The sequence below is a fragment of the Camelus ferus genome, chromosome 2 (assembly GCF_009834535.1).
Source record: "Camelus ferus isolate YT-003-E chromosome 2, BCGSAC_Cfer_1.0, whole genome shotgun sequence".
Classification (NCBI taxonomy): domain Eukaryota; kingdom Metazoa; phylum Chordata; class Mammalia; order Artiodactyla; family Camelidae; genus Camelus; species Camelus ferus.
Window position 1 is genome coordinate 46272849 of NC_045697.1, and position 25465 is coordinate 46298313.

General features: G+C 35.4%; 1 protein-coding gene across 4 annotated transcripts in view; it reads left to right on the forward strand.

The window, feature by feature from the left end:
- ANTXR2 (ANTXR cell adhesion molecule 2) overlaps nt 1-25465 on the forward strand; it is a 134102-nt gene that overhangs the window by 22699 nt on the left and 85938 nt on the right. For 3 of the 4 annotated variants that reach the window (XM_032457136.1, XM_032457130.1, XM_032457151.1), the window contains 4 exons: nt 13683-13743; nt 15581-15679; nt 17506-17575; nt 18899-18961. In XM_032457136.1, coding sequence (XP_032313027.1) covers nt 13683-13743; nt 15581-15679; nt 17506-17575; nt 18899-18961 — 293 coding nt within the window. The remainder of the gene's footprint in view (nt 1-13682; nt 13744-15580; nt 15680-17505; nt 17576-18898; nt 18962-25465) is intronic. The other variant, XM_006190358.3, reaches the window with a different exon arrangement.

Sequence of the window (25465 nt, forward strand, 5' to 3'; positions counted from 1 at the left end):
GGAAGATAGAAAGCTGTGTTACGTCTCTTGCAATAGTGCTTGTGAGACACGGTACAAAGAAGCCTAATATAGTGAAGACAATATGCGATTGGGAGTAGGAAGACCTGAGTGCTCTGCCACTGCCTAGCCTCGTGACCTTGTATATGTCCTGTAATGTAATCTCTCTGAGTTAAAATTTTCATCAGTCAGTGCGGATAATGATACCTATTTCATTGGGTTGTTTTGTGATTTAAGTGAGACAATGATTAAGAATGATGTAACTCAGAAGATGTGGGCTTTAAAGCCTGTGGTGGGAAGCTGGGAATGGCAGGAAGATGGGACCATGTGGGGTGGGGTTATTGATTCTTCAGGACGACAGTCCACTGAGAGAAATGGCCAGCATTCTAAACAATCAATGACTTAGGTCTAAAGGGGGATGGTATTGATATGTGCAAGGATCACATCTAGTAGGTGGGTCATAACAAGGATGTCTAGATGGTGTAGCCACGCAGAGTCAAGTATCTGACTGTGCCCTGGTTCCAAATCCTCGGGAATCGGGACTCGGACCCAGCCAATAACTAGAAAAGGAGATTCAGTATTCTCTTGACAAAAGCTATGTAGAATTTCAGGAAACTCCATTCTGAAAAGAGGCACAATTTTTGTGGGGGAAGTTGTGGTGCTAATTAGCAATTCATAGTGGTAATACTACCCTGTTAGGAAGGAAACTGCATCTCCCAGTGGACCATAGTTCCTAAGGGCTTATTTCAGGCCCTGGGATTCTAGGTCCTTCACAATAAAACTAGGTCAAGGACCGCAAGGGAAGCACCCAATAAACTCTCTGCCCTGGTCAGAATTGTGTCGGGAGCAGGGTGGGGCTGAACGTCCCTTTGTAAAATCGCTTGCTCTTGCTAAGTGGGGCTCTGGAGACTCTGGCAAATATTGCTGTTGTTATCATTGTGATGGCAGGGAAACTGGAAATAAAAAGGTAAATGTGGGGAGCTTTAAAAAATTAACAGAACCGGGGGCTCACTGGATAGAGGATATAACGGGCAGAGAGAGGAACCAAATGTGACTTGGGCCCTCCACCCCTGGCTCGTGTGAGTACCTAGAAGCATTGCAAGTGAAGTCTGTTCTCACAGAGGGTCTGGAGTGTGAGAGGACAAAATGAAACTGGGCAGAAGGGCAGAGAGAAGCTGAATGGGCCTAGGAAGAAACCTCGCTGGAGGATGTCTCTTAGGGAAGTGGAAGTCCAGGGAAATGTTCCGGGAAACCTGCAGCATTCGGTCATTCTTTCTCTTGTTTTTTCTCTGCTCTCCCATTACTCACAAACAGAAGGATATAGTTCTTCTATTTTCCACTTTACATTGTTTTTAAGATCTTAGAATATTAGTTATTTTTGGTTTCTTGGAAAAGTGATTGTAGGACTTTCATTTGAAAATAAAATTTTGTTCAGACGAGGATAGGTCAGATTGACCTGTGAGTGGCACACGGTTTCTAGTGCAGTGTTTCATAGTGCAGTCCTGTAGAAGAGGACATTAAAGAGAAAACAAAGCCTGATTAGCGAATAAAGGGAAAGAATAAAAATCCAAATGATCTGTGGCCTCCTTCCCTCTTTTTTTTAAAAAAAAACAAAGCCATGAGATATTTTACTCTTTGCAATTATTTCCGCAATTTTTATTTTTTTGCTGAAGTGAAACACTTCAGAAAGTGTTAAGCACAAGAGATGAATGAGTTGTGAAGCTGGGTTTATAAATAACCCTGATCCAAAAGAATTAAGAACACTGCATCTGAGGTGATGGCAGCAAGTGCCAGAGTTTCTAAGTACCTAATGGAGAAGTAGAGAAACATAAATAGGAAGGCAATGGTCACTCATACGTGTAGGAAATTTAAATAAAACTGTGATAGATTGTTTATAAAGGGAAACAGTGCAATATACATTTCACAAAATACCTTCATTTGTAGTGCTGGAAATACAAGCTTCATTTGACCTTTGGAGCCAAGATGTTTTTTCTCAGTAACATCTATTATTGTTAATGATAATATGTTATTATTATTTTTAAAAGTGTTGAAGAAAGGTGTCTAAACAGTATTTTAATGGATTGAGAAGACATTGCAAAATTATTTTCTCTACTGGAAAACCGTTTTCGTAGAGGAAGGTGGTACCTAATAAACATTCTGATAAGACCTTAGCTTAACTGCTTTCAGCAGGTTCTGCTATGAATGTTGACTGCCTCATTGTGGAAATCTCTATAAAGTCATGGTTTGATGAAAAACCTAAAGTCTGAGCTAACTATAGAGATATATTCACAGGGAAAGAAGAAAAACCAAACTGATACAACTTACTCAAATTGGAAATCAGTGTCTAGGACTCCTTTTAAAAAGGACTGGCTATAATGTGAGGCTCATTATATGTCAGATTCTTCTGAGCTTCTATTTATCCAAGGACCTTTAGTACTGAATATAGATGAGCTGTCCCTTATAACATCTTTCACATTAATGGTAGGAAGGTTGGGATCCTATTTCTCCCCCTCCTCCTTTTTTTTGCCCAGTGCTTAATATAGCATTGGTTATGTAGTCATTGTTTAGTTCATATTAATCAATAAATGGATACATAAAATCCATGCTTCTTGAAAATATTTTTATATTTTTATAATATATTTATGGTTTAGTTAAGCATTAAAAAAATCAGATCATTTTTTTGTTTGTTTTTGCCAGAAAATCTTTATTTTGGATTGACTTCTGATTCTGTATTACTTTGATTTCATCCTCTTTATTTATATTCCACTGTATTAAGACTTTCGGTTACAAATGACAAAAACCAAGTTCATAGTAGCTTAAGGGGGAAAAAGTTATTGGCTTTTACAGCTAACTGGATGGTCCAGAGGAGGAAATTGCCTCAGGTACAGTTAGATCCAGGGAATTAATCTGTGTTCTTAGGGTCTTCTCTCTTTGTAGGTTTTGCCTGTATTTCTGTTTGCCTCATTCTCTCTTTATTCAGATGAGTGTCAAATGAAAGTAATCACCAAGGGTTTCAGCTTATATGGGGCTCAACTAGCAAGCCCTTTGGAAAGAGAGACCTGTTGTCTCTGGGCATTGGTATACTTGGTCCTAGTTAAAGACTCTGATTTACTCCCTTGGGTCAAGTGCTCACTCCTGTAACAATTATAATCAACAAACATATCTGGACCAGCCTGGGTAACATGCCCACCCCCATGATGAAAGGTTGGGAGCAAGCTGGAGAGGGAGATGGTATCATGATTGATAGCCTCACTAGGACTCTGTGGAGTGGAGAACAATTTCCCCAGTAGAAAGGGAACACTGTTCATAGGTATGTAAGGATGAAAAACTGTTCTGGGTAGGGAAAAAAAATCAATAACTATTACAGTTTACTATATTCAAATACATTTAAAATGCTTTTGACATATTTTATTAAGTCACTCCACTTCTAAATTCTAATTAACTCAAAAATACAAATAGAAAATTTGCCTTAAATTATTCATTTACTTTACTGAAATTTTATAATCTTGACATCCATTGTCCAATGCTTTATTTGCATTTGCATGATAATTATACTTAATAATATTATTATTCTTTCCTTTTTCTTTATTTGGTTGGGATTGTAGTTTAAGAAAATCAAATCCATTTTCAATAAATAATTACAGCTTTGTGATATTTTGTGAGAAAACTAAAGTGGTGGTACTAGGTTACATAGCCAAAATTAAGTGCCAGATGTTTATTTCTTAACATTAATCTGTTGGACTACAAAAGAAGATGACCTTTAGAGGCTCAGCTTGTTTTTGAAAGCAAATTCAGTTGAGTGCAAGGACATTGAAAAGGAGGCTAAAATGGTTACAATTTGTGACTAAATGTACTGTCAGTGTAAATTATCATGAGTAAATGCATAATTCCTCAGTTATATCTCATTTCCCCACAAATATAATAAATCCTAATTTATTTGGAAGCAAATTTTTGAATATTTACTGTGTCCAAGACACTATTCTGATGTTGGGTTACAAAGATGGATATAGTATTCTTGACTTTTCTGAGCTCACAATTTTTAGGCATATGTGTTTGTAGAATCAATAGAACTGATTAGAGCTTTTTTTTTTTTTTTTTTCTATTCCTGTTGCATAGGAAAATATTTTATTTGCCACTCTGGAGTTTCAAAAAATCAAATAGAACAAATACAGACTTACCATGCTTGACAGGTCTATTTAACATTTCAGTTAATGAAACAAGAGAATGGGTAAATAGGACTAATATGAAATAATATATGCATCTAAGTGAAAAACATGTTGGGACTCAATTTCTTTAGATTCTGAAACAAATGGTACATTTATTATTACTTTATACCATAATTTCAAAGCACTTTTTATGGAAAAATCTACTCATCCTTTAAGAAAGCATTAAATGATTATTCTGAGTTTATGCTGAACAAAAGAAAGAGAGGCACATAAACTTTTGTTTTATATCCCAGTCCATTTTTGGGTGTGTTTCTGTGTTACAGTGAAAAAGGAAGACTTGCTAATATGATTTGTTGTGAAAATCACAAGATGCAGAGGAGCTTAGTTGTCACTTGGGTTTTTGTTTCGCAATTTGTGATACGGACATGATTTCACCAACAGGATAATCAGTAACTCATCTGTTATGTGTGGAGCTGAGACGAGTAAAAGGCAACAATCATAACTTACATTCGTCCCCAGATTTATTAGAGTAAAACTTTGTTTAGAATCCGTCGCTTGTGCTTAGACTGTTCCCTTGTTTGCCAAGGAAGAGAGAACCCATATTTAGAAATGGGTCAGTGCAGAACATGCCGTATTGAGCAACTGGTATTTTGGAGCTCCAAGCATTTTTTAAAAAATAAACAAACCAAAACATGTGATTACAAATTACAGTTGTTTTTCATTGAAGTATTACCTCTTAGAGAAAAATATATTTGGTAGGGATGTTTGGCAGCAAGATAGAAAGTAAAAATCATATGTCTGAATATTGAAAGGTAAAAAGCAAACAAGAAAAGATTGTGAAAAACATCTTTCTAGTTGTTTTAGCTGCTTATTTTATGCACATGTATGGCTGATTACTAAAGCTTCATTTTGAAGGGGACTTTTGGGGGGGAACTAGTGATGTTCAGTGATTTTTCCTCATGAAATTTAAACTTGGAATGCTTCATATTTGGGATGAACTCAGTGCTAAAAGCTTCTCAGTGAAGCAGAAAAAAAATAGTTTGCTTTTTTAGACCGTATTATTATGCTCACTGATATTTTCTGACATGCTGTATGTCATGGAAATGAGCAGTTTCTATTTGTTAAGTATACACTGAGAGTACTTGTAAATTATCTGCAAGGTACTGGTGTAGGTGATGTTATATACTCAAAGTCACTGTTAGAAAATTATTGCTAGAATGAATATTTTGAATTTTGAATAGAGTTTTTAAAATGTTGAAGATGTTTGGCTAGCATATTGAATTTAAGTGTGAAGAGATCGTCTATTTTGGGGGAAATACCTTTTTATTTAGAATTGACCTTAAAAAAGGAGGTCACAAAGGAAACCATTCAATGGGATTTAATATATTTTTCCTGTTTCCACATATCCTGTCTAGAATTAGCCCTTTTTGGAAAAGAAGAAACATATCTTAAATTTGTTTCTTTTTGTGTTGTTTTTATTGTTTCTTTCTCTTTAAAACAATTTTTTTTTCCGTTTGGCTCAGTGCATTGATTACCAAAAAATTGAACTGTCCAAATAAGTTTTCCTTTCATTGTGTGTGACCAAAAGATTAGTTCAAGTAGCCCCTCATTAAACTCTGTATTTTTAAATATGTTAAACAGTTCATTGTTATGCACCCCATTTATTTGTTTTGTAGTCTGAATGCTTATGCTTTTTATTAGAAAGTTTTACATTTAATTTTCAGTTAATTCAATAAAGATTAATTGAGCAGCTGCTGTTATAACATATTGTGCTGTATATTTTTTATATTAGATTGGTTTTGAATGTGAGGCATTATCATTCATTTAAAACATATTTACCTAGTTTCTTCTGGAAAGGGCTCTATTCTACTTTCCAAGAGTATCTTTCCCATTGCCATTTAGAAATCGGAAAAAATATAGATTTTAAAAATCTATCCTTGGTTTATAATTAGTTGTAGGAAGTGGGCTTTTGTTTGTTTGTTTTGTTTACACTGGATGCTTGATCTTCAAATCATAAGACCTAGATATTTCTCACAAATTTAATATTAAACATCAAAGACACTGTGGGTCCTAAATAATATTTTGACTTCATCCCCTCATCTTAGCTAATTCCATGCTAAATTTTGTCTTAGATATATCCTGACTGCAATTCTCCACTAATTAATCCCATTTTATCTTCAGGGCCAGAAGAAAAGGGCCACAGCAATATCCATTGTATGCATTTCTTTCAGGCCATGATATGGCTTTTACTACCTCCTATATGTTCCATATTTGTTATTATAACATGTGTTCATTATGTAAACATGTTTAGGGACTTACAAGAGCTCAATCAAAATATGGGTTCATAGGTATCATAAAATGTCCAAGAAAGAAGAAATCAGGCCTGATGCTATCTGCTTATTTCTGCTCTAGATAGTTCCTTGATAATACTGTCAATTTTCCTGGTTATTATTCAGTAGTTGTAAAGATCTGATCATAACCCTATGGATGAGTAAGATAAGAAATTGTTTTATAACCAAGGAGATTCTTGAAAGAGTTATGTCTCTGTCTTAGCAGTGGTCCTCACACCTCCACAAATCTTGCGCATTCTGACTCCGAAGTGCGTGTCTGCCACTTGTTGCCCTGTGCGCAAATTTAGCCTGTAGTGAAATCGTACAACCTGACCACATAACACTAGATGCAGGCTCAATCCAAATTAATTTGCCTGGAGTATCCAGGGTGAAACCCCATTCTGGAACTTCATTCAGGCTGGACTTCAGAGGACAGCACAATAGGACCTACTTTGATCTCCTGCCAAACATCTGTATTCTCAGAAGCCAGCAAGCAGCACAGTCAGGGCTGACTCCTAAGGCTGCATCCGGTCTTACCGCTAACCAAACTAACCCAGAGGGAGGCGTAAACAACCTTATCGTATTCTACCCCACTCCCTTGCCAAAATGAGACATTCCATGAAATTTGTGTTTGCAGTGTTCACCCAAACTATTGAGAGTATTCTGATGATCTGAATTGTACAAATAACATATTCAAACTGTGTACAATAAGTTAGAAGCAACAGAAAATAATTAATGATAATTTGTAAGGGTGAATGCTACTGTTCCACACAGTTTTATCCCAAACAACTCATCAGATGGGAAATACTTGGATTTTTTTACTTTCTTATGAATTAATGGCAGGCTTTTTATCATACATTTTAAAGGAGGCATTCAAGACAAATACATTTTAAAGAGGACAGAAAGTTTTGATAATGAGTAAGGACAGTAACTGTTATTATAGAGATTAAATATATAAAACCATCTTTAGGCATTTCATTCCCAGTTTGGGACAATATGCTGGAATGTAGACCTTTTACACAAAGTACTAGAATTTAGAATTCTATATATTTCAACCTCTTTTCTTTTATAGATTTTTACTGGTTTATAAACACGAGTCTTGCCGATGGTCTTGTGTATACCATCAGCTACTCAGCCTAGACCTCTCCTGCCTGGAAGTTCACACTTTTATCTCCTGCCCAACCTGTGCCCTGTGGGTGCAACTGTAGGTTAAAAATGTTTAAAGACCCTGTGGTTCACAAATGCAGGAGGGAGAGAAACTAAGAGAAAGAGTTAGAGAGGGGCAGAGCTCCCTCAGGCAGACATGTAGGCCGACTTGATTTTCCAGTGTTGACGCTCCATGTTGGAACATATTCCTTCCTTGCATTTTTTGCTTTACTAATGGTTATGCTGCCTGAATTTCCATGTATAGGGATTTTCATGGCTTAAAAAAATAACCTCCTGAGGCTGTAATCCTGTCCAGGTTGTTTGAAGAGTCATCTTTTCACATATCCACATTCACATGTTAGTATGAATGAGTTCATGGAATAAGAACAACTACATTGAAATAGAATATTTGGGGGAGGTAGGGCAAACCTGGATTGTGATTGTGGTTAGAGAAAAAACATTTCTGTGCAACTAGAAACCTGGGTGAGACAATGAGAGGGGAGGGGCAAAGACTCACTTAGCCTATATCAAAAGTTTGCTAAAGTCAGCTTCACATCCAGAAAAAACAGAAAGATTAAACAAAACCAACAGTGCCAAACTTTTGCCTCCTCACTCTGAATGTCCTTTCTGTTCCCAGGATTCAGGCAACTTCTAGAGTGTTTGAACTATGAAACCTCAATACCGTTGACATAGTTACTTTTATGGAAAAAAATGTGTTCTAAGATTGAATACAAAAAATAACTTTTCTAAGCGCAGTTTGATTTTAATTTCCAAATTCCTACTATGTTCCCACACCAGTGTCAGGACCCCTGGTAGCTTGTTCTAGTCTTGCTTGTCTTTTAGCTTCTGTATGTTGCCAGGAAGTAACAAGTACAAGTGTTTTGTCTGTACAAAACCAAATCTGAGACCAAAAGCAGTAATAAAGTAAGAAAAAATAGAAAAAATGAATAAAAAGAGAGAGGGCTCTGAGCATTTGGGTGTCCTGTATATTACTAATTCATGGGATGATCCAAAATTTGAATTTATTCAAAGTCGGTGGTCCTGGAATTTTAAAACAAACCTATAAAATCCCCAGTAAAAAAAACAGTGTAAGCCTAGTGACATACTTTTGAAGATAAGAAATAAGCCAGATTGTAGATTATTTTTGATAGTATAAAAGACATCCAGGCAAAACAGGCAGATACATTTCACTAGTTTGTTGGATATTAATTTGTCTAATGGATAGACCATTTATTCCAAGCCTGGAGGGTGGCAGGGGACTGGTTAGAAGAACGGAATTTGGGCTCAGTCAGACCTGGGGAGATTTGGCTCTGCTATTTAAAAAACTAATTGTTCTAGGATATTTTAAAAAAAATCTCTCTAAGTCCCAGTTTTCTCACCTATAAAATGGGGATAAAAATAGTATGTATTCTTAAGATTTGGAAGGATTGATTGAAGAAATTCAGATAAAATGCTTAGCACAATTTCTGGAATGTAATAAGCACCCAATAAATGGTAATTATTATTATTGTTGTTAGAATTTGAATTTTTGGCTATGGATATTTTTTCTAAATTTAGAAAGTTTAACTTTTGTCATCCGTATTAATATTTGAGGATTTAAAAGTAAGGATTGGGTAATAATATATTTTTTTCATTTGTAAATATTCCTTAATACAAATATTACTTTTTGAGTGAACAATTAGTATACTCTTTTCACAGCTAGCATCAAGTTCTTTGCCAATCTATCTATCTGTCTATCTATCTATCTATCTTTATATATATATCTCTTTCAAATGATGCAATTTTGCATCTAGTGTGTCCATGACTTAGAGTGCCCTGGTTTTGTTAATAGCATTTGGCTTATCTTTAAATTTGTTCTATGGTGCTGTTAGCTCTCTCTGATGTCAACTAAGGCTGACCTTTATTGGAAACTATTTTCTGTTTCTATTGAGACTTAATGAAGACAGACGGCAACATGTATTTGAAGAAACATCTTTACAAGATCCTCTGTTGTACAAATGATGGCTAAGTGCAGAGTATGAAAGATAATGCATCAATTATAGATGGGACATCTGATCCAATTTTCAATCAATCAGTAACAGTATTTAATTTGATAAAAACTAACTAGTGTTTAAAATAGTCATCCCCTCTGTCTTTTGTCATTTAGTGATGACAATTTTAATGTAATAGATCCATTATGATATTTTGAACATTTGAACTTGTGTAATTACTTGGTGAGAATGGATTATGAACTATTTTGTATTTATGGAAATGATTGTTTAAAAATTTAATGATGTAAACTATTTGTATACAAACATTAAATCACAACACCTTTTAGTTGTTCTTTTCTTAATATAGCAACATGGTAAACTCTCGATGGAAAAATCAAATTTACAACAAATTTTATTTTCTAAACATGCATACACTTTCTTCTCTCACTTCTCCCCCCACCACATTCTCTTGCTCTTTGACTGTTTTTCATGTGGAAATGGTTTTGGTGAACTTAGTTTCAAATTATGGGTCTCAGGATTTCCAATATTTACAATTTATTTGAGAGGTTAGATGCTTTTTCACATAAATTAACTTTATTCTGCTTTATCTTAGTCCTTTTATGATTGCTGATTGCTCACTGGATAGACATTTTTAATATTCTCATTAATTCATGCATTCATTCTGTATTTCGTAAGCATGGTGAACTTAGTTTCAAATTATGGGTCTCAGGATTTCCAATATTTACAATTTATTTGAGAGGTTAGATGCTTTTTCACATAAATTAACTTTATTCTGCTTTATCTTAGTCCTTTTATGATTGCTGATTGCTCACTGGATAGACATTTTTAATATTCTCATTAATTCATGCATTCATTCTGTATTTCGTAAGCATTTATTGGTTGTACTGCACGTACAAGACAACATGCTAGTCCTGAAAGGCTTGCACAGTATGTCATCCCATTTCTGTACTCAAAGAGTTCATCTTCCAACAGAAGACGTGACTCATACACTCAATATAAGGTCCTATGAAATAAAAAAAATCAAAATAAAGTTTAGAGAAAGATAGGTATGTTCTATGTGGATTATGTCAATTGGTAATTCCAGTTTTATGACTCATGGTCTAAACTGCTTGTCTTTCAATGAATGTGTTACCTGAATCACTTTTTCTTATCTTATTTTGTTAAAATAATTAAGTACAAATATTCAAGTAATCTAAGTATATTCTTACATATAATGTATACTTACAAGAATACTGTAATATACATTACTAAAAGATATAATTAATATTTAGTTATTCTTAATCTCTGCTTAATGTAATTTAATTTCTTTAATCTTAGACTTGAATAGAACATAAATTTCTAAATTATACTGGACATTTTCTTTAAATCAAAATACGTTACAGGGGATAAACAGCGACTGACTTTAGAGCAGTGGACCATCAATGGTCCTTGTAGGTGTTCATTCTCCAGTTTTAAGGCACATTCCATAAGAATTAATCATTTGATCTTTACTATTGGAACTTTTCTATTTTAGAAATGTTTGGATGGAATATACCAAATTAGAAGAGGAAGTCAACCCACACACGTTTGTTTTAATGTTTGAGATCTGATTTAAATATGATCAGTATTTGAAGAAGAGAGAAAACCAACATAATTTCAGAAATTCACACACATCATTCTGGGCTGTATAGTCTTTGACATGGCCTTTGGAAAAAATCTCTTTATAACTTCTTGATTTACTTTATCCTAAGGAAGTTTTAGAAAATGGTGTATATTTATAATAGACATAGTCTTTAAACCTCTCTCATATTTTTTTTTACTTTTTTAATATTTCTTTTTAATCCTTTTTACTTAAAAAAACAAACCAGACATCTCTATCTCCCCACAACAAGATGAGAAGTCTACATATGTGTTTGCTCTTAAAACTCTCTCCTACCTTTCTCTACCTTGACCTTATCATTTCAGTGTTATCTAGAAACTTAATTAGGGGTTAGTACATGTATATATTTTTTTCTTATTCTTTTCTTCAAATTTAACTGTTTTTAAATAACAACAACAACAAAAAACCTCTAACAAGATACTTATTCATCTATCTACCATACTATAAATTTATCTAATAGTTAAAATTCATAATATTTACTCTGAAGGCAATCAGTGGCCTGATGAGTGGCCTAATGTTGGTCTCCGGTATGTTAAAATCTGTGCATAGTGGTTGTTTCATTGCAAACTTAAAATTCCTTCTCAATTTTGTGAATTTGAATCAAGCATTTGTGTACCATTTGAAGTCCTCGGTAGAATACATTTTTTTCTTTACTAAGATATTTAAGTACTTTCACTTCATATATCTCATATAACATCTCTCGGGTTTTCCCTCTCACAATTTTCTGTGTTGAAACATTTTTCTGTACTGCTGATAGAGGTGTGTCTAAAATAACTAATAAAAAGTTTGTAAACTGTGAAATACTATCAGTCTCCTTAATGGGATTTATTTCTAAATAAATCCTTTCAGAATTGCTGGCAGATAAAATAGATTTGAGGGCTTTCTGTTTTCCTTTGACCTTCTGTTTTCGTAGCTTAGTTCTCATTTATCTCAAATCGGCCAAAGCTAAAGCAATAATGCCCCAATTTGTTAGCTGGAACCTTTTTAGCTTCATATTCCTTTGGCAGAACTTCTATATTCTGTTCCCTTCAGAGACTTGTTATCTGAAGTATGTCAAAATATTTAAAGATGTTAGTGATTTGAGATACTTTCCTTCCAAGAGGGCACATTAACCTTTGACAATGGCCCTCAATGGTTACCTAAATTCTTAATTGAACAAAACTCTTTCTTCAAAGGAGTGTCAATTATAGGAGATACAATAGCAGACCAAGAGGTGTTTGGCACTGAAAGGTCTTTAAGTGACTATGAAATGTCTTTGGTCATTTCTGAGTTTAAATAGACCTCATTTGGAGTTTCTCAGATGTAAAATGTTACTCTGTTTGTTTCCTAATCACTGAAGCCTCTATCACTATATGAAAAGTCGATTCACTGGGAAGTCATCTTAAAAAGTACAAATGATTCCCTCTTTCAGAGATGCATATTCAGCAACAAAAATTCCGTGATTCGATCCAGCTGATTTTAAGAGTCGGACAATTTACATATCCACTGTTATTAAAGAAAGCACGGAAGGCATTTCTGTTTCCTGCCACAATTCTTCCTTCCTGTTTTAGTTATGAGCAAAAGATGCTAGAAATGACTGTACATCATCTGTCTTCCACTTCCGTCAAGAAAGGAATGTCGTTCAGAGATCATCTGGAACTTGTCTGACTTTGCTAACGTAGCGCAGAGCAGTTCTAAAAATAAAGACAGGATTGTTGAGTCCATTAGGAGCAGCTCATTTCGTCATTGTTGTTTTTCGCCTGTAGCCTTGTGCCTTGTATGGTGGTTTCTGTTTCTCAGAACAAGTCTAAGAAAAGCCATTCTGTTCCTGTGCTCTGGGAATGCTGGAGTACAGAGTCTGTGTTTTTGAGAATAATGTTTGGCTCCCACAAGGAGCCTGTGTTCTGCAAGTGTAACGTTTGATGCATATAAGGAGGAATAGCATCCATGGGAATTGAGGCGGAGAAATTGAATAGAAATGCCAGAGTCAAATAAAAAAGTGTTTATTGATATTATATTGAATCTTTTAGTAGAAAACATTAAATTAGCATAATTAAACAGGAGGTCTGAATTGCTGTCTCGTTTTTGCCTGATGGGGAAAGTCAGCATGGATTTTATGGCCATCAGGAAATTTTAGTTATCTTTTCATATCCAAGGCTACCAGACTTTGAGGCAGCAACCCACTTTATCTGGGCTTATCTGTAGTTACTCTAATCAAATAAGGATTCCTACAGAATACAATCTTAGAATATATACTGAGAGACAACACAGAAATTTCGTAAGACCTCGGTAGTTGTATATATGATAGTTAATAAATGTTCTCTGTCGTCTATTGAAGTTAAGGGGAGGACCACACGATTATTAGTGATCTTATGATTCATTTTACCTGTTAAGAGTTCGTTCTATATCTTGGTCTTCTTTTTTTCCTTTTTAGATATTAGCTCAATCATGCACTGAAGTCCTGGAATTGCGGCCCTCAAGTGTCTGTGTGGGGGGTAAGTGGTTAGAATTTAAAAATACCATGTAAGAAATTGTACTTTTTTTTCCTAGTTAAAATACATGATTTGAAACTCATGTTGGAAAGAGAATAACAAAATTAACTTTTTTGGCATCTTTTTCTGTAAGAATTTTTAAATAATTCCTTGAAATATTTCTATTTTAAATTCAAATTTTTAAGATTGGAGTGTTATTTTAAATAATGAACATATTGTGTGACAGGCTTTTAAAATCTTCTGTATATTTAGTTCATGTTTGAGACCTTTCCTCTGACAAGTAAAATAAAATAGGAATTTTCCCTTTTATCTGATTATACCAACAGTCATATATCTGTAGACTTTGGGCTCCAGGCCTCAGTGACCTGGCCAAAGTACAATACCTACCAGCTTAAGGCCCATAGAAAGTGATTTATGGATGGATGACAGGGAAGAACCAGGTGGCTTCAGAGTTGGTGCTAAGAACGGACTCAGGTTTTAACACTTTCAAGCCATCCAACCCAAAGAGAGTGATTCTCTCTGGCCTGTTCTAGTTCTTCTTCAAGTCTGACCTGCAGTTTACTTTAAGAAGGAGAGATATGGGGTCTGGTAGGGTAGGAAATGTGCTGTGCAGTTTACCACAGAGCTTCCCAACTGCTGGATGTGGGATGAAGTTCTGCATCTTTTAGACTCTCTAATTAAAGATTATTGAGTTATTTAAGAGGAATAATGGATCTGAATATTCCAGAGCAGGATGGGATTCTTTGCATTTATAATTTTACCTAATCCTCATAACAGTGCTATTTGACAGTTCTATAATCCCTGGTTCACAGATGGGGAAACCGAGGCAGAGACAGGTTCAGTACTTGCTGTTAGTGGTGTCCTATTAGACTCTTGTCTGTCTGACTCCAGAGGCTCATGTTCCTTTTACTGAATTACATTTTAACTTTAAATGCATGACACTTTATTTTAACTTATAAGAAAAATTCCTTTCATAACACACTGTATGGAGAGTGGCATGGCAGTATTTTCTTTCACAGTTAATTACCGTATATATGCTAGATTATCTTGGGTAGGAAGTCTTTGAGAGGACTGAAAGTTAATCAGTGTTGGAATAGTTGAGATACCTTCTTATAGCAAAGCAGCGAACATTTAGTTGCCATTCAAGACATTTGATCAGTTAACTATTCTTCTAGCAGGTTATCTCACCCTCTAACATTTAGTGACTGCTCCTCTTACGCAGAGTACAAGCTAAATCAGCTTTCTTCAGTGATGACCATAGGTTATTAGTCCAAAATGCACGACTGTTGATGTGTTATAAGGTTGCATGCAACTGAAAATAAAACTGGGATTAGGGGCATGGAGAAGCTGTTAAAGAACTCTGTGTGGAGTGTCAGAGATTAAAGAAAACATAACACATGACTGTTCAAAGAACCAGAGAACCTGAGGCATTAATTTCTTTAAATTCGCATTCCTCAGTACCTGACAGGAGAGAAAAACATAGTTTTCTTTCCTGCGGATATTTTCCTAAGATGGCAAGTTCTTTCCTAAGAATTTGAGCAAGATTCTATTGTGTCTGTCTGGGAATGACTGTTATGCTTCAATTCTAATATCTTGGTCACTATTGGAAAACACTTTGTTTAAAAATAAAATAATGGGTCTCCGTGTGACAGTGAGTGGTAGTGTCACCGCATTTCCCTAGAGGGTCGAAGAAAGTGAGAAGAGCCCATCTTCCTTGTTATTAGTTGGCTGAATAGAAATAAGAAATTCATTTTGTGCATCTTGATCCTTTTAAGTTATGTCTCTTTGTTATTTTTTGTAAAGCAGTGATTAAAATTTTTATTTTCCCTTTTACTTCTAGAGGAATTTCAAATTGTTTTGACCGGAAGAGGATTCAACTTGGGCAGCCGGAATGGCAGTGTTCTCTGTACTTACACTGTAAATGAAACATACACAAAGAGTAGGTCCTCATGGTCTCAGTGTTGCTTGAATATCTGCACAGCGTATCGGTGACAAGAGTTTTCCTCTTTTCCCCAAATGAAACTGTGCTATATGTATGTTTTTAATCAGTGAGGAGAGAAATGAAGTCCAGTCGTAATACCAAGTAGTAATAATAATTAGTTGATGGTTATTAATAGTGGAAACATTTGCTCATAACTTAGTATTTGCTGGACCCTATCCTGAGTAGCCTTTTTTATACAAATGATGGGCTAGTGGCTGAAAAAGTCAAATAACTTGCCTGCGGGGGCACAACGAATAATGAGCAGAGCTGAGAGATGAGCCCAGTTTTCTTGACTGTCTTCTGTATGGACTACATGCACTGCTTGATTTAATTGCCTCTTTCTCCAGATTTATTTCTTGTCACTTTTGCCTGAAAATCTGACTATCTTGGACTACTCTATTATTTATTGCCTTATTTTATTGTCACTTGTTTTCTTCATCTAATTTTCCGATAATTTGTCAGCCAGTTTCTTGAAGACAAGCTTTTTGCCTTTCAGATACATTGTATCTTCAATGCCCACCCAGCACAGTGTTCATTGATAATTATCATATTTAAGAAATTAGGTTTTATTTTTCCCTTGCTTGGCTTTCAGAAAAGCAGATGAGTATAATGTTTTCATCTTCATTCTGAGTAAAAACTCCTCCTCTTTAAATAGATCTTAGTATTCGGAGCATTCTGGATCTCTACTGAGACATTTTCGCCTCATTGACAATTACGTTGTCTTCTAAGGTTTTATACTCTACGGCAGATGCTACGATTCTATGAACTCTGGTGGAATTATTTTTTGAGAGGTTCATCTACAATTTTATTGTTTATCTGATGGTTCTAAGCCCTCTGGTTAGCACAGCTTTGGCTACATACGCAGTAACTGCTCAATATGTGTTTGTTTAATTGAAGTGTGAGGATCTCAGCATGGTAAATGCCATGATTAATTCCTCTCTTTCCTATCCGATCATCATTTTAGTAAGGCAAGACAGTGATATTTGTAACAAACTCTCTTCCTAGGAGGTTCTACAACTGAAAAGGACAGAATAATTTTAGTGTTCTTATTCAGTAGTCATCTGTATCTAGGCGTTAGCTTTACCTAACTCCTTTGGATTACACATTTAAGTTGATTACACTATAAACATATTTTATACTTAGCTATATAAGGTTAAATTTATTAAAGTAAATCCTCAAACAAATGAATTAAATCATACTGTATTTTATTTTCATCATTCACCTTCTAGGATTATCCATTTGATTATGTAACTTTTCGGAATATTTATAGTCTAGATAATTTTTCTCATAAATTCTTAAAATTACAAGGGCAGTGTAAACATTCAGCTTTATAAAATGTATTTATGTATCATAGACATAATTATTTTAGTAAACTCTTAAAATAAATTTATTATCTTTTGGACATTTGTCTTCTTTACTCCATCATTTTTAAATTGTGCTTTTAAAATATATATCACTTATCCTTAACAATCTAATACATTAGCATAATGAGGAGGAAAGTTGATAATTTTATAGTATCTACAAGCTGCATGTGAACTTACTCTATGTCAAAAAATCATCATTTATAATTTACCAATATTATATATCAATGAGGCATATAATCTCTATTTTTCATTCTCTATTCCTTCTCATCTTTCTTCCGATGAGTATCTTTTTGGTTTTTCATGCTAATATAGCTAATGTTCCACACTTGAACTCTGATTGCTACATGTCTTCATATTATTAATGAAAATGTGTGAGATACATAAAACCCTTTATTAATTCAATGGCATTTTATTTTCCAGGTGTAATGCCGGTAAGTGTGGAACGTAATTCTATGCTTTGTCCTGCACCTGCCCTGCATGAAGTTGGAGAGTAAGTATTTCATTAAAAACATTTAGGAACTTTTTAGCTACAAATTAGGAAATGGTGACAAAATATACATTAGTTGTTTTATTTTATCTTTTCTTGATCTGCAGATTAAATATGAAATAGTAAACACTAGGCAAATTACTGTGGTTATGATTTAACTATACATATTCTTAGTAGGTTGAAAATGGTAAAGCCTGTTTTATCTTGTTTCTTAAGTATTGATTAAAAGCCTCTATAAATATTTAAATGGATAGGATTGGGAACTATTGTTATGGCCTTTAAATGAGCCACAGCCATTATTTTGGACTGTAGAGTATTGAATTTACACACACACACACACACACACACACACACACACAAAGTTTCAAAGTGGGATTTTGATGAATTACCATAGTATTTAAGTATAAAGATTAAAAAGCTGAAGGCTTAATAAAGCATACCTTAGTCTAGGAAATATTTGTTCTTTAATTGATGTTCCAGTCCTGTTAATGTCTATATTTTCATGTTCTTTGGTGTGGTAATAAACCGTAATGATAGCTGGTTAAAATAAAGGATGTTTAGTTTGGAAGGGTTTTTATTTTAATCATCTATACACAGATAATTTTACCAGCAACTTAATATTTCCATTTGCAGTTTTTTCCCCTGCCTTCTCTACTATGAAGGAAATAATTGCAAATAGTTCAAATGCTCTCTAGTTCAACAGTAGTGGATGCAATACGTTTAGGATAATGAATAGAATACAGTTTTCAAGAATCACTTTATACTGATCTTGCACCTAGAGCAGAGAAAACTAAAAAATATAAGGCCCTAGTCCAAACTCTGAGTTAGTGTTCAGAGAGTGAAGACTGTGTTTTCCTTTGTGACCTAAGAGAATCATTTTAGTAGTTTGAAGTTGACTTGAGCACTTGACATTTGTGGATGCTTAAATATTCAAGCTATTGGACATCACTTCTCATCATCCAAGGAAACTGGAGCTGGTGTCAGCTTTCTATTTTAAATCCATTAAAAGTCTGGATAATATGACTTATAAAAGCAAGACTACCAGAATCTTTTTTATTTCTATAAGAAAGTATTTATTTTCTGTGTCATGTAGTAATCTCGTCTTATTGATAACATGCTTATGGTTCAATTAGACTGGCCTTGGAGTTCGAGGCAGGTCCATTTTGCATGGAGCCATCTTTACCCTAGGGGCACACTGGGGCTCAGTGGCTTTCTGAGTTATAATGTCTCGTATGATAGCAGTATTAAATCTATTGACTTCAAGTTTGGTCTTACTTTATTGAATCTGTAATTCTGTACTGATGTTCCTGATTGCCCCCCTACCAGTCTGCTTTCAGAGCTGTCTTCTGTATCTGAGCCACTGGCAGCCCCATCCTTCCTGTTGTTCAGGTAACCTTTGAGTTGTTACTGATCTCTTACACACAGCCAGTCAGCAAATCTCAGCTCTGCTTTCAAAGTGTGTTCAGAATGCAGTCCTCCCCACCACCTGCACTGATGGCAATCCTAGACCAAACTGCTGCCTTTTCTTGCTTAGTGTATTCACCTCTCAACTGGGCTTTCTGCCTCTGTCCTTGGCAAAAGGGATCCTGTTCAAACAGGTCAGTTTATGTCGCCCCTGGAGGATGAGCTCCTCATTACGTTCAGGGTGAATGCCTCATCACTGCAGTGTTCCTCGGGGTTCCTCAGGATTTGGCCCTCACTGTGTCTCCAGCTTCATCTTCTTTTTGCCCCTTCTGTCGTGGTCATGCTGGCCTCTTTGTTGTTCCTTAACCATGTGGGCTTCCGCCCACACCAGCACTTTTTACACTTGCTGTTCTCTGCTTGAAATACTCTTCCCCTCATGTCTCACTCTCTTTTCTCAACTTCTTCAGGTTTTGTTCAGATGTCAACTTCTCAGTAAGACCTTCCCAGTCACCCTAATCAGACAACCTCCCCCCGTCTTGAGTTTAACACTCTCCATTCCCTTTTCAAGGTTTACTTTTTCTTCAAAGCATTTATCTGTTTGTTATTGTGTCTCCTTCTTGTTAGGAATGAATTTTGTTTGTTTCTTGCTGTGTCTCTAGCACCTAATGCCATGCCTGACACACAGCAGATTCACTGAATGTTTGCTACGTGAAAGAATGAATACATTTTTCTCAAACATTTTGATTTACTGTGTATAGAAGGAGCAAACAGTGCGTTTGACGTCTGGGTATATCAGGTAGGAGAAAAGTCCTCGGAATTCTGTTTGGAAGGTCCTACCATTGCAGAGAGCACAAAACTATCTTGGCTTTTTCATAGTAACTACTAGTTCAGGAGGACAGCTTTCTTTTTTCTCCTAAGTGGTTATAGAATGCCTGTCCTGTTCAGCACTGAATTTGTTTTCTCTAGAATTTGCCTTGGGGCACAGTCTCTTTTTGAAGAGACTACCATGGAGAATTCTGATATTCTTTAGTGACTGGTAGATTGGCTAAATACTCCAGAGATGTGATTTTTAATAGTCATGTAAGATGTAATAAGTATCAGGCATGAAAAATCATCATTTGTTTGGCTTTTGATGTTAATATTTCACCTACAAGCAAACTGAGAATGTTTTGGAAGGAGAGCTGTCTAAAATAATTACTTTGACTTTCCTTTTTTTTTTGTTGTTGTGTCAAGTACATAAAACCACTGAGGCAAAATTTACGAGATTTTATTTGTTACTGTACTGGCTATTTGATGATATCGTTATTTGTTCTCCTAAGTATGTTGCAAGTAGTTTGGACCTTTCCTCTGCTTGAATTTTCTTCAGATATTTTTGTGGGTGATGAGCTGTCATATGAGATTGGATTAAAACCAACACAACTGAAACCATTTAGCCTTGTAAGGTGACTGATGCTTAATATGTTTGTCTAATTAGCTTTTGGCTAAGGATTCAAACCCATTAAGTAGCTAGTTAGTCTATGTTTCAAATAAACACATCTGGCCCCACAATGAACGAAGGCTTTTCCTACGCGAGGGTGACAGATGTGGTGATGGTTCCCCTTATTCTCTCACTTAAATAATTCACAACGTGCTGGTGAAGTGACCCCAGACGGCCAGCCTCAAAGCCAGCTGCATCGTCTCAGAGCTGGATCCATGGGCACGTGCCTCATCTCGTTAGCGTGCTCTTTCAGTTCCCTTCTCATCTTTCTGTCACTTCCTGCATTACGTTTTCTTCGAGCATTGTTCGTTTCAACGCCCAGGGCTCACGAATTTTGGTTTGAAAGAGAGTTAACGTGAAGATGTTTACTTGGAGATGGGGCCTAAGGATGTAGCAAAGTAGCTGGAACCTGGGTTTGCATTTGGAAATTGATGTCACAGAGTAAACAAAAGCTAAAGCTCTCTGGGCAGTCTTGTCCAGGTATCTAGCATTGCTGGAATGGGTCTTTGGAGTACCTTCTTTGAGAGACATCTCTATTAAATTTCTCCATTCAGGATAGAATTTCAGACTGAGATAAACAAATTCTTAAAATTCTGTTTTAATACAAACAGAAAGAAGGATGGTAGCACTGAGATTATTCTTTTCTATTTTTTCCACTGGATATAATTTAATTTTAAAATGTCATATGGTTAAATCAATTGTCTTACCTAAAAAACATCTGTAGATTGTTTGGGAGTTAATTTCTGCCAGTGGTTCATTCGCACCAAAACCTCCTAAGTGTGAGTAGGAAGGACTGTGTGAAGTTCTGTGAAGCCCGCCCATCTGAGGGCGCTCACCTCTTGGGCTGATGTGCAGGCGCCATCAGTTCTTGCAAAATGGGCTTGTTCTCTGAGCCTTGTTTAGTGAGACTTCGACAATAGCACAGCTGCTCTGGAATAGTTGAGATCTCAAACCTGTAATTTGGCAAGAAGAACAGAGCAAATTGGGTAAATATACATAAACACATTGTGAAGAAAGAAAAACAGAACAGAATGAACCAGAGCCTTATCCTACAGCTTGTCTGATAGAAATGATTTAAGGAGGCATATGGTATAGTTAAATGTGCTTTCAGAAACATTGGCCAGAATCTTCTGGCAAATATGAAATAAATATCTAAATCAGATGAAACTGATAGTATTAGTTCTCTTAAAAGGCAGCGTGGGAAGACAGTTGACAGAAGCGGTGGGACATCAGCGTATGTGGAACATTTTAAGCATCTGATACCGAAGAATCATTGAGATGGATGTGTGGCAGACTTGGGGTTAAAGCCTGACTTGGTAATAGAGTCTTTGTGTTCTCCTCAACATTGTTACTTTTTCAATATAATTCATTTTGCCTGGAATAACACTGATTAATTCTATTTCCCTTTCTTGGTTGAACAAAACTGCCTTTTTAGCACAACTTCTCACATGAACACTTAAAATATATATACCAGTATGTGTATGTTAGGTGAACTTATTTTATCAGATTTTTTTTTGGAGAATGAGGCATGACTTTATTAGAAAAGTTAAACACACCACACACACACACACACACACAAACACAAACAGCGGTGATCAGTTGGTCTTCATCAGATGACTTGGTGGATGAAGCTGCTTATGGCTGCTCTGGTCTTCTCCCCCTTCCCTCCTTGGTCAGGGTCCAACTTGAAGCAGCACCATAGCTGCAGGGCTCCATCTGGGCTCGTGGTAGGACTTCAGACCTTGTCTGAGCTCAGCCACCTTGGCCATGGTTGGGTACTTCCAAATAACCTGCTGGTTCTGGGCAAAGCCATGGCCTGAGACGAGCTTCTTGTAGTGGGGAGACCAGAAGATGGAGTGCACTCAGAAACATCCACAGCACTCACCCCCAGAGCAGACATCCTAGATGCACATGTGTAAACCACTGGGTCTCCTTCCAGCTGCCAGGACATCGGGCTGCTGCGGAGGCCCAGCTACAGCTTGCACAGCCCATTGATGCTGGGTGAATGCCTGCGGGCAAATCCAGCCATCCACTCTAGGCCACACGCTGACCAAATGTCCTCCATCTGCATATCTATGTAGTCCCCAGTTCCATTATCTTAGTAGCAGGTGATGCAACACAACTTTATTCTTTCTTCTGTTTCTATGAGGAATGAGACTTCATTTACTTTTTTCATCATGGATACCAGGACTTTATGTCTTTATTTTTAATAAAAATATTAGAATCTTGGTGAGATGGGTTAAGGCTCAGGGCCCTCTCAGTTTTTACATTTCTCTACACGCCCTCCCCCAATGGTGGAACGCTTATTTCTTTGTTCCCATGGTGTGTTGCTTTCTGATTACACCTATAAATGTGGTAAGTTCCCCTAATCTGCATTACAGCTCCATCCTAAATATTATAGTCAGTTCTGGAAATTGTCTTTTAAAGAGGAACAACAATTAATTCCAGCACAACTAGGGATGGCCGACAAGATGTTGCCAAGTATGGAAATACTAAGGGGGATGCAGTTAAACTACTGAAAAAGATATGAATCAGGTGTGACACCTCAGCTCTCTTCAAATGTCGGGTCTGTCACGTGACAGAGAGGCTTCCTCTTTATTGCCCCAAGAACAAGAGGAGGAAAGAGTAGAAGATATAGGGAGGCACATTTCAGCCCAATGTAAGGAAGACTTTTGTAATAATTAGCATCATTTAGTGAGTGTTTCGGTAACTATAAAACTGTTCAAAGAGGGGCAGCTGCATGACGATATAAAAGATATTTCTTATATATCTACTTCTAAATTTTATATTATCAAAGTTTTTACTATTACTAAGACACTTGACAGTTTTGGATGAAAGGCGCTAAAAATTGAGTGATAATTTCCAAGTATCATTTTAGTATTTTTAAGAAATATGCAAAGCAGTTAAAATGGGATTATTTTCAGTGTAATACTGAAAAAATTTACGATGCAACTTTAAGTGTGATGTCCAGTACATTTCTGATACAGCTTTATTTTCCTTCTGAAATCTTGCAATCTTCTTGACTGCAGTGTTTGCTTTAGTTATATATGTACATTGAAATATCTCAAAAAGAAATTGTTTTATTCAATTATTTTATTCTTTAACCACTTTGAAGAAAATGTCCTAAGACAAAGCATTCACTTACATATACTCATAACTAGAAGTGGATTCTTTAAACTAGTCACAAATATGAAACCTTGTTTTCAACTCATAACATTATGCATTAAGCTAACTTTTGAAAAGGTCTGCAGAGCATTAAACAGTAGCCCTTAATTTCAAAATATCTTAAGTCACCATAATTTTAATAACTTTTTGAGTAGTTGCCAGTTTAATTTTCAGTCTGTTAAAATTGGAGGTAAATTATTTATTACTTCCAGCAAATGTCTTTCACAATTTTATTTAATTTTTTCATCTTTTTTAATGGATCATAAAATTGCAGTCTTTTATTGGATATGCATAAATATAGCAGCAAATGAATACTTTGCAAATAGGTTACTGTGGATTGAAATGTCCACTGTATTTCATGGAATATGAGATTTCTCAGATCTGAGTAGCCCTAACATATGGCACTGAGCTATTCTCCTGTTTTGGAATTTTCATACATCTTTACAAATTAAATAAAAGCACTGTGACCATTGGGACATTGAATTTATTTACTTAATTGTATATCACAATACTATTTAATAATTTCTTATGTGTCATGAAATTAGTACACTTGAATTTAGTTTTATTATTATTTATTATTTATTGGTATTGAGTACCAATTGACATTAAAATGCACTTCAAGCAGTCTTTTTGTTATGTTGTTTAGATTTCTTCTATCCTTCCACTTAAAAAAATACTCTGAGGATGGAGCAGAGTATATGGACATATTTGTAAACAATTCTAAACAATGTAGAACCAGTTTATAGAAAAGGAAGTAGACAGAGTTTTCAGTTCTAAGCCTTTCGATTACATTGTAATATTTTGTTTTATTTTTATTGCAGCCTTATCACCAAGTACAGCCTAGCTATATTGTAGGCAATTTATAAATATTGGTTTAATTAGTAGTAGAATGACTGAGTGACTGATTGAACTTCCTGATAAACATTCATAAACCAATTTGGCATGCAGTTTTAGGTGTAAAGTTCAAGCACACAGCTCAACATAGTGGAAACGTGGGATTTAATCAAGATAATGCTTTGTAACAAGAAGGAAGTAGTATTGAAAAATTTCTTTACAGGAACCTGCATGGCATTATGTACTAGGAATTTTTGAACAATTTAGCTCTTTATATTGTTATATAACAGTAAGTAGAATGGAAATTCTTTAAATTGAACAAAACATTGTTAAGGAAATTATTTTGTTGTTGCTATACATTCTTCTATATTATCTGTGTTGTTTTTGAACTTGGATCTAAAATATTTATATACAAGTATCTTGATATTCTCAATAATCTGTTAAAGAATAGTCAAGTGTTACAGTAATTTATAGAGTACCTGCTGTGTTCCTGGTGATTTGTTGGACATTTTATGTACATTATTTTATCAAGCTCTCTTCCCCAAAACAACTCTGAAATGGGCACACTTAACCCCATTTTACAGTTGAAGAACACAAGGCTGAGAATGTAATGACTAGGGTGCATACCTAGAACTCCTGATTCTCCAACACGTGGGCTGAATCTGTCCCCTTTCTCAGTTTTATTTGGTTCTTGGGACAATTGAAGATGAACTTTGTACTCACCTCCCACTTATGTATAGGATTTATTAAAAACAACATGGCTTTAATACATTTTTTGCCCATAATAAAGTTTTTGTAACTGAGAGTATGGATTCTATTGTCATAAATGTACTAACTAGCAGTAGAAGTTATACAGCAACCAGGGTGAGAAACCCATAGATGATAATGGAAGTGACATAAAATATGACAAAACATGAAATACATATATCACAGTTTTGGAGAAAAGAAAGGTCAAATTATTGAGTCTGGATTAGAGGGGAAGATGGTTTTATGAATCTGTGTCCAGCAAGGGG